We start from the raw sequence: 15,357 nt of genomic DNA, 5'->3' as shown, positions 1-15,357 counted from the left end.
AAGCAAGAGTGAGGTAAGAGTACAGATTAACCATGGTTGATGATTAATACAACTTGACTTACTGACTTACTGCGAGCAATTATGGCCATGTCTTTTCTCAAGCTTGACTTTCTCACACTCGCCGTGGAACACATGGGGGTTCCTGAAACATGTGTGCACCAAACACACACACATATGCCACAGATCGCCAGCCCACCCTCCGCTCAACCTCAAAACCACAAAGGGTTAAATATAATCAATCTTCTTTAACAATGCTGTCAGGGCACTGTCTGAGTGCGCTGACAGAAACGCATAGATAGTGGCTGCATGCTGATGACGGTGTGTCTGGTGTGTGTGTGTGTGTACACCTCTGTGAGCCTGTGGACGCAATTCGTATGCTCATGTCAGTGAGTATGGATATGGATTTGTAAACCTGTCTTTATATATTTACCAAAAGTATGAGTGTGCACATGTAGTGCATGTGTATTCAGGTCCAAAATGTTTGAGTGTGTGTGTAAGTTTAGGTAGGAACAATCTATGTTTCTATGCATGTACTGATTGTATTAATACTCTTTTATGTTAGCACTCTTTTCTGTATATGCAAATGTGTGTGCATGTCTGTGTGTGTGCTCCATGTACACGTTTCTGGATATACTGTACTGTGTGTGTGTGTGTGTGTGTGTATGTGTGTGTGTGTGTGTGTGTGTGTGTGTGTGCGCGTGTGCAGGCATATGTGTGTGCCCTGCCCCTGGGCTATGCATGTTTATGTGTGTGTGTGCGTTACCTGTGGGGACTTGTGGGATCTCCAGCTGTATTGGTGGCTGTGGAGGCTGGCCAGCAGCACGTTCTCATCTGTGTCCACCTGGCCAAAGCGCAGCGTCTCGTGGGTATCGTTACAGATCACGTAGTGGCTGTAGACCAGCTCCTCAGCCTCTGGGTTCCCACTCTGAGAGAAAACAGGGAGATGAGGGGTTAAGGGAGAAAGTATTGGTGGATGGATGGATAAAGAGAAGGAGAAAGAAGAGGGGTGACATGAGAAAATGAGCAAATACTTCCAGGTGTGTATGTTTATAGAGGGTGTATAATATATATTATGTGTGCAGTGTGTGTGCAGTGTGTGTGTGTATAAGCACATTTACAGGTGTCAACAATGTATGTATTCTCAAGCTTAAAAATGCACATCTTGGTAGTGCAGCTGTCAGTCAGTAGGAGAAAGAGATGAGTGATATCACCTGTGGGAGCAACACAACCTCAACAGGGGAGTGAATCATATCACAGTCTGACAGCTATCCAAGCTGGAGCAGCTTAGACTAGGCTTTAGGGCCAAATCTACCCCCTGGTCCCACATAAAACCTCCAGGAGGCCTCTCTCCTTACCAAAAACTCAACTCTTTATCTTCCTTCCCAGAGCAACTAAACTTGGTCATTGCTGAGATAAACAGGGTCAGAGATGTCAACTCATTTCAAATGGCAACTCAGTTTGTGTGTGCATGGTTTTCCCTAACATTTTCTCAAAGCTTGGAACATAAGTGGGCCACTAAGTAGGCATTCCTGTTAGTAACAGTCATCAATATATTGTGGTTTGTTAGGAGAAAACAATATGGTGGAGTCTGGCCCACCTACAGCCATGGGTCAATGAGAAAGCCTCAGAAAACTTAAGTCATGCGAGTCGCACAGGGATGCTGTCCACTCATACGTCACCTTGCATGCAAGAGCAAAGAGCTCACTGGCCTGCTATTGAAAACACTGGTCTAACAGGGAGAGGGGAGTGTGTCAAGTCTCCTGCATACAGGAATTCAAGTACACAGTTTCAAAACAGCACATAGTTTGCATGTGAGTTGGACAGTGAGTGCGTGGGTGCAAGTGCATGTGTAAGTTTTACTTGAGCTCCTTCCAGAGGCTCTCAAGCCCTGATGGGATCTCTCCTGCACACCCCTCCCTGACTCCTGACGCATATGACTGTGGTTCAGACAGCTTCTCAATAACTACTCAGCTATCCTAACAAAGACGGACCCCAGCCTGCTGTATACTTTTAAATGGCAGGGGGTTGATGGTTGATGGTTAAAAGAGGCTGGCAGTAAAAGCTCAGAGTTTGACTGCCAAGCACGTTCAGGGTCCTGGGGTTGTTGATGCTATTGAAAACGGATGGGAAAGTTTACACCATTAAAAAGAACACTTGATGATAGATGTGTGTGTGTGAGGGAGAGAGAGGTAGAGAGCAAAATATAGACGGGACAGCTGCGACAGTGGGTTCAAATCCATTTCCAGTTTTATAGTGGAACACTATCTGTGCTCCCTTTCGAATCTGACACTGCGATTTACAAACTTCCTGCTGCCATCTTAAGATGCCATCGCTAAGCCCACTCTTTGATGGTATCGTCTTTCCGCTTCGATTCATGAGGCAACATGATACACACATCAGAAAAGCTTCCTGCGGTAATCATAATCACTCTCTGTCTATCCAGGGACTTAAAGTGGACAAATATTAAGACAAAGATATTTAAACAGTCAACATGTCTTTCTTGTTAAAGAGCACAAGATGACAGCTTCTTCTTCAGCTGCAGTCCTACTAGGAATCAAAGGATCAATTTCACTAATCCACCCAGATACTATTACTTTAGTTTTCACAGAGTCAGATCTGCATGGCAGAGTGGCACATATATAAATGGCAAGGTACAGTAAAATGTCTGGAAAACAGATTGTAAATAATGACACCCATTCAAAAGAAATACTCATGAAACAAGACACTGTAAAGGAGATAGTGAAACCTGTAAAAGGGACATAATGAAACAATGATCAGATCTGAAATCACCTACATATTCTGTGATAGATGACCCCTCGCCCACACATCTGCTACAAACAAGAACCTGATCTCTCTATCACTTTCCTTCCAGTTGCAAAGAAACATGGGGGGAACGGGTGGAAGAAAAAAAAAAATCACAGGAGGAAAATTCCTGTTGTCTCAATTGCACATGTAACTGCCTGTGAACGTTCTGTGAGAAAGCAGAGTGTGTAAATACTACTGGGCTTTTGTGTGGCTTTCCACCAAAGCCACTTCCCTGGGGTTAGGGGCTGGGGGGAGCAAAGATTGAAAGTGGGGCTAGGGACAGAGAATTGAAAATGGAAGCATGGGGGCTGAGGTTAGAGTGGTGGGGGGCTGAGGTTGGGGCCATATGGGGCTATCAAGCAAGGAGAAGAAGCAAATGAAGAAGAAAAAAAGATATTCTATATTCCTTTTTTCCCTTCATGTTTGGAACCAACGAATCCTCGAAAAGTCTAAAAATCCCTACTTTTATCCTACTCTTCTTTTAATTTTACACATAACATAAGCTTAATTCGAGTGGTAAATGGACTGCACTTATATGTAGCTTTCCTACCTTAACTTGTTTTACAATTGGCCTCTGATTTACCCATTGCATGCACGCACACACAAACACACACACACACACACACACACACAACCCTGTTATTCACAGATGATCTGCTCAACTTCCTGAGCCACTGCCAACCTCAATTTTGAGCCATCTACCTGTCGTCAGACCTGTCAGCGAGGACTTGATTGAAGGTTAGAGGAAGAGAAGGTGAGCCTGCTGGCTTGGGAACATGCTGGGTATCATAATCGAAGTAATGCACATTCATATCAATATTAATGACCCATTAGGCCTGTGTACATTTGACTGCCAGAAAGATCTCGGTGATGTTATCATGGGTACAAGAGTAGTCCATGTTACCATGACTACAACTGTACATCATAATGTATTATTGCTGTATGAGAACAAATTACAACCATATACCAAGCAGTATCTTTTAGTTCTATTTATTGCTATGCATCTGGAAATGCTCCAGCTGTTCTGGTTGCGGTGGTCTGGTATGACCATGTCTGGGTTGCGAGGTTTCAATTGTGTGGTAGTTGAGGAATCTTCTCCACGGTTCAATGCTGACCCTACAGGCCACATCACAACAGGCTTGCCTGCCAGCCTTGACACCAGGAAACATGAAAATCACTGAAACAATTACACACGTAAGGATACATCCTTCTGTTGCGGAAGGACAAAGCCTGTTAACATTTCCAACTGCTTCTGATTACGTTTTCAATTAGGATCAAGTTTTTCTATGCATGGACAATGTGTGCATGAGTGTGCCTGGAATGTAAGCCTCTATCAGATCAAAGATACATTTTAGTTTAACTGGGCGGTCCTTTGCATCCAACCTCATAGTGCACCTCACCACCAGACAGACTGCGGTTAATCACACCCATACAAGGTTTTCTCACCACGTACAAGACTTTGTTTCAGTAAAACTCCAAAAAGGGAAGCAATGTTCAATGATATAAGTGTTCACAACTTTCTCCGAGGTGCACCAAATATTTAAGAATACGTTTTTCTAAAAAGTCAGCCTTTTGTACTTGACCTCTCTGTGCCCCTTACTCCAGAACTACCAAGCCCACATGCAGCACATTTGCCTTATAATTATGGTGTGTTTTTTCCCTTGTGTTCAGCAAAGTGGTGAAGGCTGGAGGTAGTTAAAAGGTTCTGTACAAGTTACAAGGCTGCTGCTGTTTAGACCAATCAAGACAATACAGCAGGCTTAATCATTTTACGAATCAATCCCATACCAGTGAACATGTAAATGCAGCCTTCAAGGGTTGTGTTTGACTGTGTAGTTTAAAAGTGGAGAAGGGTATTTTGAGTGCTTTTGTATGTGTGAGCATTGTATGCTTCTATTTTGGGTCTCATGATACTGGGCAAAGATGGCATTTAAAAAAGCCAAACATATCACCCAATCAGTATCAGCCTTGGCAAAAAGCACACGACCAACTAATATCCTAACTAATCGAGCTTGGCATGTTGTGTAAAGCCCACCATGGATACCAATATGTCCAAAACACTCCAGAAAGGCTGCAATATGACCACTCATTACAACACCACCAACGCTTGAAAGCCTTATTTATGGCTAAATTAACCAGCAGAAATAGGGAACATTCATTGGCTTGCCCTACATGATGCAATGATGAAGCCAAGGGTCAATTATGACCGATTATCCAACACAGTCGGCAAGAGCTTTTGATGAGTCAGTGATGCCACTGAGTGAAAACAAAGGTATTAAACTGCTAGCCAGAACAATCATTTTATAGTAGATTTCCTATACAGCATGTTTAAATTTTATTTTCCACAGGTAAAACACCACAGCTGTTCCTAGAAAAACACAAGTTATTATTTCTCTCACCTGGCAGTGAGAGTCTGTATGCATGTAAAATCATGAGAGTACTTCATGTCTCCAGAGGCCAGTATATGAGTCAGCACAGCCACAGCTGAGCTGAGCCGAGCCATGATAGGGCATACAAAGCCAGAGAGGCCAGGGTGCGTGTATATATATATGTGTGTGTGTGTGTGTGTGTGTGTGTGTGTGAGTGTGAGTGTGTGTGTGTGAGTGTGTGTGTGTGTGTGTGCAGAAGACAACTGGGTGGAGGACTAGGGCCAGATGAAGTCTTGGCAGGTGTCACCACTCAAGTTTTACCGTGTTTTCATGGGCATTACTTCACACACACATATCCTGGCTACCAGAGGCAGTGCTGAGAGCTGAGAACCGAGAGATGACGAGGACCATAGGACTAGAAGCCCAAGAACAGACACAGTGTAGCCTCTTAGTCAGAGTTTACAGCAAACCCAAAGGCAGCTCCATCCTGCAAATTTTATTACCACTGGCATACAACCAAACCATTCTCATGAAATCCACTTTGTTGTGAGTTTGTTTAGCTGATACTCCATCTGGGGGAAAAGACCGTCTTTCAGCATATTCTATAAATGCATGCGTTTCCTACATACTTCTCTATGGATTTACTAGCCCCTGGTTTCAAACATAACAGCTATCTGCAAGTGCTAGTGATAAAACAACAGGGCAAATCCCTTGTTACCTTCAATGTGTGAATGTACCCCACTATTTAAATGTACAACTGAAAAAGCCATCCTTAAATACTTTGCAATCCTAGTAATCAGTAAACTATTTTGCTCCTGATATTAGCTGTAAGGAGGGATTTTTTTTTTTTCAAAAAGAGAGAATTACCACCTCGTAGATGTATGCCTCTGTGAAGCAGTCAAGTTACAGTTACAGTTACAGTCTGTCCAGACTGGTATGTAGCCATTTAGGCTGACCCTGCGTCAAAGCTTCAGTCATTCCCATCTTAATCAACATCCAAGTACGTATTTAGAATGCTTAGTTTTTTATTTTGATTTGTTCTTTTACCAGTAAACTGGTGGAGGAAATTGAAAGAAGCCAGCAAGTGTCTGACATAAATGAGGCCAGTGTCCTCAGCGCAGTCATTGACCCTCACTTCAAGCTATTAAACTGGCTGTCTCATAAAGAAAAGGAACATGTGAGACAAAATGCAGGCCGATATCCACGGCCAGCAACTGTAGTGAGGTGCTTGCTTTGCATCTAGTAATGCAGCCCCACCCATGGCAATGTGAGTAATTAACAAGTTACAGAAAAACCCTGCATACAATAGTCCACCTTTCAACTTCTCTTTCCTCTCTATCACTCACTTTCTCAAGCACAGAGTAAGTCTGAGTGGACCCACTGTGTATCGTTGAAGCTTCAGATATTTCCTGGTAATTATCACTGTAGCTTTGAAGCCCAAAAATTCGTATTTGGGACAGCCCTAGTAGCCATGACAGTTGATAATGATTCAAATATTTATGTTGTTGCAAAGAAGCGACAAATTCTAAAACATGAATGCTTCACACACATCTTCGCCCTGGTAAAACAGAAGATCTATACGACCAGCACAGTTTCAAGATGGGCACCCAAGACCACCAAACTAGTATCTGAATTCTACAGCACTTGAGTTATGTCGCTGAGTAATGGGCAGAAATATGTTTTTGCAGAACACTATGATGTCACAATGAAGCTGACCTTTTGGACATAATATGTCATCACTTCATCATTTATCCTATTAGACATTCGTGTAAAATTTTGTCATAATTAGGATATGAATTCTTGAGTTATGGCCAAAAACATGCTTTTGACGTCACAATGACCTTGACCTTTGACCAAATCCTAATCAGAGTCCAAGTGGATGCTTGTGCTTAATTTGAGGAAATTCCCTCAAGCCCTTCTTGTGATATCGTGCTCATGAGAACCAAGATTTGAGGTTAAAGTGACCTTTGACCACCAAAATCCAATCAGTTCACTGTTGAATCCAAGTTCATGTTTTTGCCAAATTTAAAGAAGTTTCTTCAAGGCCCTCTGGTGGTATCATGTTCAGTGGGACAGATGGGCAGAAGTATGGACAACCTGAAAACATAAAGCCTCTTACTGCGGCTGTCGCCAGCATGGAGGCATAAAAGTTCTTCTTCAGCCATCAGGACCCCTAATATGCTGAATTCTTCCAAAACTCTGCAAGCAGTCAGTAATCTATCATCAACAATGTGCCTGGGTTTTATGCGTCAGTTCATGGAACTTGCACTTGTATTCTTTGGAGTGTGATTAGATATAAAGTGCATTTCAAGGTTATTCTCTGTTACCTGTTGCCAGCTGTGCAGAGCGGTGTCCACAGTATGAATGGCATACTGGCTGATATTGAGAAACACCGGGTCCACAAACACATTCACATCCAAAGTGGTGTTCTGGGGGCAGCAGGTGGCCGCAGCCTGGCCCTGAAACACACAAGAAATTTAATCTGAAATTGTTTTCACATTTCTTAACCAGTGCTTTGAATCAAATATCTAGACAGATGTAAAATCGACATGAACAGCTGAGCTCTACCTGCAGTCCACAAGGCTGGAGGAGCTGAAGGTGTGTTAGGTTTCGGTACTCCAGCAGCTTGCAGTCTAGCTGGGACGAAAAGCTGAACTCCTGACACTGACGTGGTCCATTGCTCCACTGGCGCAGGAAGACCCGCGGCTCCCGAGCACCAATAACCATGAACTCCTGCTCCTGAGGTAACTTCCTGTCTGGCAAGAAGGGACGAAGTTGACGAGCTGGAACTGGAGGAGTGAGACACAGCATCCTTGTTAAGAGACTGGACTGTAAGACATATTTGATCAAAACATGGCACACCTATCAGATTGTCTAATGATATTTATTTTTTTTTAATAAAAAAGAATAACGATCTTGCCACCTGGGAATATAAAAAATTACATATATAGTTCCAAAAACAAAAGTAATGCATGTATGAATATTATGAGTAGGGACAATATACAATTTTATCTTGGATCGCGATAAAGAACACAATAAATTGATCATAGTGTATGTAGAGATGACTGGGCACACGGCAATTAAAAGAGACACTGCAAAACCAGGCTTCATACGCACCAACCTCAAAAATGCAAAACATCTTAATTAAATATTGGCATATTTCATATTGAAATATATGATGCCACTTCAAAGAGTTGAAAAGCCTGGCTTCTTTAAGATTGTTTGCTTGTTTTTCACAAAAAAGGATGTTCGCAAAACAAAGTGTGTCCAACGTGTATGGCTATGAAAATATTTTTTCTTGATAAAATGAAAGAAAAAGTGATTCCAGTATGTTTTAGTGCTATTTTAAAAGTTTTAAGTATGTTTTGATGATTATAGTGATAATAACATGAATTGCAGTTATTCTGGCCACCATAATCGTACATGAAATTTTCATACTGTCCTGTGCCTGGTTAAGAGTAATGATTTTTAGAAGGTAGCCATTTATTGCCACAGTTTGATGTTGAATGTAAAGTAGTTAAAGTGAATGACTATTGGCTCTGTAATGTCAGGTAACACTATCCACCAAAAAACATGATGTGTTATGATACGAAAAGAAAATTTGAAGTCACTTTGTCTAATGGCTAGACCACAATCACTCCTGATAAACCCAATACTCTTTAAACTCAGAGGAGACTTGGTGACTGCATATTCTGTTTCCTACCTGTGCCCAGCTGCTCTAGATGGTGGCAGAGGTGAATGTCGAGCTGTGCTAGTTGAATGGACACACCCAAGGAGGGGACAAACCAGGGTGCAAAGCAGGAGTCCACACGGGTGCAGGCTGCCAAAGCAACTGGAGATACTAATTGATCACAGGGCAGCTGGGACCCACACTCACTGTCCGAACTGGAACACACAAAAAATGCAAAGAAATTAAGACCCAGTATTAACTGAAGGCACTCTGTGAATATGAATTACTTCATATGAAAACAATTATGAAGAAAAATTAGTAACACATGACTATGATTCAGCTTTTGACACTTTAAAGGAAAAAAACTAGCACACAGTTATTGATTTTCTATCAAACTTTGTTTTGTAATATCAAAAGCATAGGCACAGCTGCGGAATAATGGCCACAAACATTCTACTCACTAATTAAAATTGTCTGATTCTTATTTGTAGCTAAATGCTTGTGTCTCTTGCCCAGCGAGTTACAAATTGTGTGACATCCTCATCAGAAATCTACAGCGAGACAAACGCTGCAATTATTCAGACACAAGGGAATAAAAAGAGACAACAATATGGAGAGGGCCTCCTTGCTGTCCGAGGCTGTGAGTTTAGGTACGTTATTACTGCCTCAGTTTCCAGGAGAACCTCTCCATGGACATTAATTGCATGTCATGGTTGATGATGTTGAATGGAAGGTAATTGAAGTGAATGACCATTTGCTCTGTAATTTGCTGCTACCATGATCCACCATAAAAACTCCAGCAGGAAACGCTCAAGACCTGAAAAACGCTGGTGCAGCAGAGTGCTCCTTAAAAAGATAAGCATCATATGTTGACAATTTTCATTACTTCCAGTTGGCAGGGCAGCCAAGTTATTTTTCTGGTGGAAACTAAAGTAAGGCAGATGAAACGAGCGAGTAAGGGAAGGGGAATCAATTTTGATCAAAAAAGACAAATAATTTAAACATAAAGGAAATGTAGTGTTTGGACTATGATTGTAATGAAACACAGATGTATATTTTGCTTTACACTGTATCTGGTACTGTAGACTTTTTTCTCTGTTTCTTCTCTTACATGTTTTCTTATTCCTCCCTTTCTGCTCCTCTGGAGCTCTCTAAGCCACACAGAATGTGGGCTTGGCAATTCTCTTCCACTAAAAGTTCTCTAAATCCCAAGAGGAAGTAAAAAGGGGGGAAAGAGAAAAAAGAGAGAGTAAATTAAGATGAGAAAGGAATGAGAAAAGAAGACAGAAAGAAATGAAAAATGGGTGAAGCACAGAAGATGTAACAGGACGCCTGGTGAGACTTGAGAGAGATGAAGAGAGGAAGCCGTGGTAGCGAGAAAAAGGGAGTAAAGGCATGCTCTTTGAGGTGTTACAGAGCTTGACAGGCCCAGACCAATCTATCCCATCCCAACTCAACCCAGCCCAACCCAGACCAGGCCTAGGAACTTATGAGCCAACCCAAAGGGGGCTTTACTACTCTTGCTTCCCGTGAGCTTCCCCTCGATTAGATACACTCAAGGTAAGCAGGAAGGAATCCGGATGGGCCCTGACAGGCACTTGGTGTGCTGGGAAATCTCATTAGGCCGATCTGAACGCCTTCCAAGCCCGCTCCCTGCTCCTGCACACCAGATGTGGGGCGAGGGACACATTTGTAGCTCTTTGTGCTTGGCGGCCTGGGTGCGCTCTCTCTCTGCTTTCCCTTACACTGGACGGCACACTTAGTGTAGGTCCACACACATATCTGTGTAGGCATACACACACACTCTCTCATATACAAGCTTGGGGATGCAGCCATGCATATAAGACATACAGATACCCAAAAGCGCAGAGAAACAGTATAAGGTAAAACACAGATTTCCCCCACCTCTGCTCATCTCCTCCCTCTCCATTATTATTCAGTACTATCCTCCACAGGTCTGAGGCCACCAGCTCCTTCTGCTGGTTGGTGAGGCTGAGGCTGGGCAGCTGCAGCTGGCAGGCACTGCTCTCTGAAAGGCTGAACTCTCGGTACGGAACAAAGGCCTGCTGGAGCTCGTCCCAGTACTCTAGGCTGCATGGTACCTGGAAGGAAAGACACAGAAACACTTTACATGTGCATGGATCCTCTCTACCATTCTTAGAGGCAGCAGCATTGCAGAGAAATTACGGTAGTGTCCTTCAACTATAATTTAAGGTCCCTTAAGGTCAAGCAAGTACCCTGTCCAGACTCTCTGTGGCTGATTTCATCTTTGAAGATCAACATTATGAGAACTGACACAACATCATATATCACAAAAATACTTGTATAAAGCTAAAATGATACAGACCTTGTGGCACTTGTACAACACATGCAAAAAAGTACTAAAAGAAAATGCAAGTCTAAAATGGAGTTTTTTTGCTGTTTATTGTAGCCCTTTTTTAATTTGCTGAGCAAACATAGTCGGAATAATGGACAACATCTCACCCCCTTACTCTTGCTCATGCAAATCCTTGCTAAATATCTGTGGATCAAAAGAACCCTCTCCTCTCTCATATAGAGTCAGAACGCTTCTGAACAAGTTACACACCTCTGCTCACCAGTCACTAAAGGTGGAATTCTATCACCACACCACCTCCTTTCTTCCTGTTTTTTATACAGCCAACTGCTGACAACCATTGAACACAGACTAAGACTGATCACAGATATCTGTTTCTCTCCTGGAGCTTGGAGGAAACCTGAAGGAATGGCTTTCTTGGAGATTTTATGAGGACCCAAAGACACACACTGCTTCTTTGCATCCCTTTGGGTTGCATTATGGGGTTACATTCACTGAATCTAATTTCCTACCGAGACACTAACTGTGATTGTTGCTGTTGTAGAAATGATGCTGTTTTCTGCCAATGGATCTGATATTTCTTTCTTAAGGTGATGGCTTTGCTCCATCGGATGACAACATTTCTCTTGTTTTTAAATCCCCCACTTAGTCTTCTCTACACACCAGTGGCGTCTTACTATTGTATCCCTCAGTTATTCATCACTTTAACCTGAGGCACCAGTCCAGATAAATGGACTATTATAACCTCCTCAGTGTAACCCTGATTACTCATCAGCACTAGGATTAGTGTAAGGCTTTGTTATTGCACAACAGGTATTACTCCGGGCCTGTGGATCCCCAAGTTACACATAAAGTATTAAGCAACTCCAGTGGTCTGCTAATCATCAAGCATTGATAGTTTACCAACCCTTTCAAGACACGGTGAACCCTTGCCTTAGAGAAGGAAAGAGCAAGTGATTTGTTTAAGGTGTCTGTATTACAACCTTGAATTTTACTCACCTCCAAACCAATTTTTAATTTCTCATCTAGTCGGAAAAAAATACAACTCTCTGACAGCAGACCACCAACACAGCAATGTGACAACTCATCTCCATAAAAACACTGCATGACCACAGCATAGTTAAACACCAAGCAACTGTATGCTACATGACAGCCATTAGCATTGAAGTCCTGGAGCTGTTTCTCACACTGAATAACAATCAGCTTATGTGAGTGTTCACACATTATGTGATGACTGGTAGGGCTCCATGCACTCCTCTCATATTCTGCCAAAATTAGCATAAATGTGTCTGGTGCTCCTGTGTGAACTAAACCAGGTTCTCAGGTTCCCTCGACCACCTGCACCACTCAGCTACTGATGGATCAGTGGTGGCAGGGAGCTCTTAGCAGCACACCTGAAGGGTGCCAGGCAGTGAGACATGAGTGTGCACGTGTGTATGTGTGTGTATATGGGTGAGCGGGGTCATTTGTCTGTGCACATGTGTCTGTGACAATCCAATTGTTTACCGGAGGCACAGAGCTCCTTGGACACTTACCAAACCCATGGAACTGTCAACAAGTTGGTGTGTGTGGGTGTGTGAAAAGCTTTGTGTTCACAAATTGTGTGTGTTATGTGTCCGTGCATTTGGGGCTGTACTGTTAGGGGGGAATGCATGAGGTAACCGTAGCTTACATCATGTATGAAATGCCACACAGGTTTTCCTGGAATCAACTTCTCATAATTGTACCTGACAGAGTGGTGCACCCGCAACCCCAACACTGAGCCACCGGAGCGGAAACTCACTGAATCTCCGCAGAGAATTCCCAGAACTGCGTTGCTAAAACACAGAGGGTGTTTTTTTCTTCACCTGTGATATTCTATACACATGACGGCATACAGAAATGAATATGTGAGGTGCATATATGGTACAGTGGAACACATTTGCATGGTTGAATTTGCGTCATGTTCCTTCTGACTTGTAGCCCTGGCCTTGGAGGAGAGCGGAGATGAAATCGATAACAAGCAAGAAAGACTATTGTAGGGATGATGAAAAAAAAAACCTGAATTAAATGTTTTAGCTATGCTGAGTTGGACGTCTGGCAATGGCTTTTGGGAAGAGAAGGCACCTGTGTATATGTCAAATGGATTGTGTATATGGGTCCAAGAGGAAGACCATGTATAATTGTACATATGAAAGACAATATGCGTGTATACATACTGCCGTATACACAGGTGTGCGTATGCATGTGAGTGCATGATACAGTCTGGGCAGTGTCAGTTTTCTGCTTGATTGTGTGTGTACCTTATCTGATAAACAACATGTAACCCTGAATAGCTGACATTCCCTTGGCTGGAGAGGTCCAATCTGTGTTTTCCTCAAGCGCAAGACAAAGTAGGCCTGGCAGCTACACCTCAGGGCAAAATATCAGCCAAAGGGTTATCTTAAATGTTATCTTAATTTTTGAGACAAGGTTCCATTTTGGAGGTGATTCAAATGCCTGGAAAGCTATGTTTCAAGTAGTTTCAATATCCAAAACTATTTACAAATATATTTAAATCCAGGACTGTTGGCAGCATTGTGTATAGACAGATCTGATTTCCATCCTTGTCACCCAGCCCTGTTTCTGCCAAACCGCAAAACACTATTCAGCATGGAGTTACTTTTCTGGGACCGAATGACCAATCACAGTCTTTCAAAAGCTTAACTAAAGGCAGGCAAACTAAAGCAAATACACAACATATAGAAAAGACTTAAATTTCCATGATCAACCCAGGTGTGATCAGTGCTAAAGTTTAAATATGTCTGCAACTGAAGACTCCCCGAGCTCCCTCTGAGGCTGTGGCTGCTGACATCCACAGCCTTGTCTGCCATTACTTTTATTAACAATATCAACACTGCTATTAGGTCTTCTGTTATTTCACTGATGCCTATATGTCTAAAAATTCCACTGCTAGCTACCTCTTATCAGCCAGCAGGCAAATTGAATTGACATCAGCTTGAGCAAATGTTTACTCAGGAGATGTAATGAAAATTGTTCTGAAAATGACTCCCGCTATGCTGTCTCAGGTGGGCTAATACAGGTTAACATTAATCAGTGTGGAAAATCAGGAATAAGCCCATGCTGAGATCTTCATGCTCAACTTTTTTTGTTTTCTCTCTTTAATGCCAAACTTTTAAAAAGGGGGACTGAAGTTTTGGTGGATGAGGTGTAAAAACTCCAGATCAAATTAACCACATGGACAGTCTTTTATTTTTATAGTGCATTAGCTGTGACTAATGCAGGTCTGCTTGAGCACTGTCCCACTAAAATAATAGTTATCTTGGCTAAAATACACTCTTGCTCTTTCTGGTTCAATGGATCACTCTGAAGTGAAATACCCTCTGACTCCCCTCAGATTCTAACTCTCTACAAAAGGTTGCATTTTTTGACTAATTGGGAAAAAATGTACATGAATAAAAAGGGGCGCGCCATGGATGTGAAGCTAATGGTGGACCTGTGTTTCTCATAATAACAACAATGACAGAAACAACAGCTGCAGTTGTGGTTATGGTTGAAGGTTGCTGGTTCATCTCAGGCCATGCAGTTTTTATGATATGGGTCGCAGGCCAGCAGGGCCATGATGGCAGTGCAGAGCCCTGCTGAGACATGAAAAGCAATCCCACAGTGCCATGCACGAAAGCAACAGCAGGGGAGCAGATGGTGTGATGTTTGCTCAGAGCGATTTTGGGCAGCTGCCCAAACAGCGAGTGGATGATCAAATTTATACATTTGCATACTGGGAAAAACTTGTATTGGTAAAAGGCAAATGTGAATGTCTGAGAACAGAGTGTGTTACTTGTGTTTGACTATATGCTGAGACTGAACTGGAACACACTATCTCCTCCTCCTGCTCCCCTGAGCTGGGGTCAGGCTGAATCATAGCTCCTGTGTTTACTCCCTGTTTCTCAGGCTTCAGAACCCCACAGAGAGGCAGAAGGAGAAGACGAACGAGAGGGATGGAAAAAAAGCAGTAAGGACACCTGCTTATGATTCAGAAAACTGGACCACACGGCAGGGAGAAGGTGAGAATGAGTCACCTTCCTCTCTCCTTCTATCCCTTCATCACTTGGGCCCTCTACAGGTGGGAACCCGCGGATGCTCCGTCAGGGATCTGTCGTTTTTAAGCTGCCCCCCAATCACTCTGACATCGTTCCCCT

General features: G+C 42.7%; 1 protein-coding gene across 6 annotated transcripts in view; it reads right to left on the bottom strand.

Moving 5' to 3' along the window:
• The window catches only part of LOC125892761 (intermembrane lipid transfer protein VPS13B-like), a 360,799-nt gene that overhangs the window by 50,345 nt on the left and 295,097 nt on the right, over positions 1–15,357 (bottom strand). For all 6 annotated transcript variants that reach the window (XM_049582970.1, XM_049582966.1, XM_049582968.1 and 3 more), the window contains 5 exons: positions 10,750–10,946; positions 8,878–9,059; positions 7,743–7,963; positions 7,502–7,633; positions 764–925 (listed from right to left, as the gene is read on the bottom strand). In XM_049582970.1, coding sequence (XP_049438927.1) covers positions 764–925; positions 7,502–7,633; positions 7,743–7,963; positions 8,878–9,059; positions 10,750–10,946 — 894 coding nt within the window. The remainder of the gene's footprint in view (positions 1–763; positions 926–7,501; positions 7,634–7,742; positions 7,964–8,877; positions 9,060–10,749; positions 10,947–15,357) is intronic.

The sequence above is a fragment of the Epinephelus fuscoguttatus genome, linkage group LG8 (genome assembly GCF_011397635.1).
Source record: "Epinephelus fuscoguttatus linkage group LG8, E.fuscoguttatus.final_Chr_v1".
In the NCBI taxonomy this organism is placed as follows: Eukaryota; Metazoa; Chordata; class Actinopteri; order Perciformes; family Serranidae; genus Epinephelus; species Epinephelus fuscoguttatus.
Note: the sequence above shows the minus strand (reverse complement) of the source record. Positions and strands in the feature narration are given on the sequence as shown.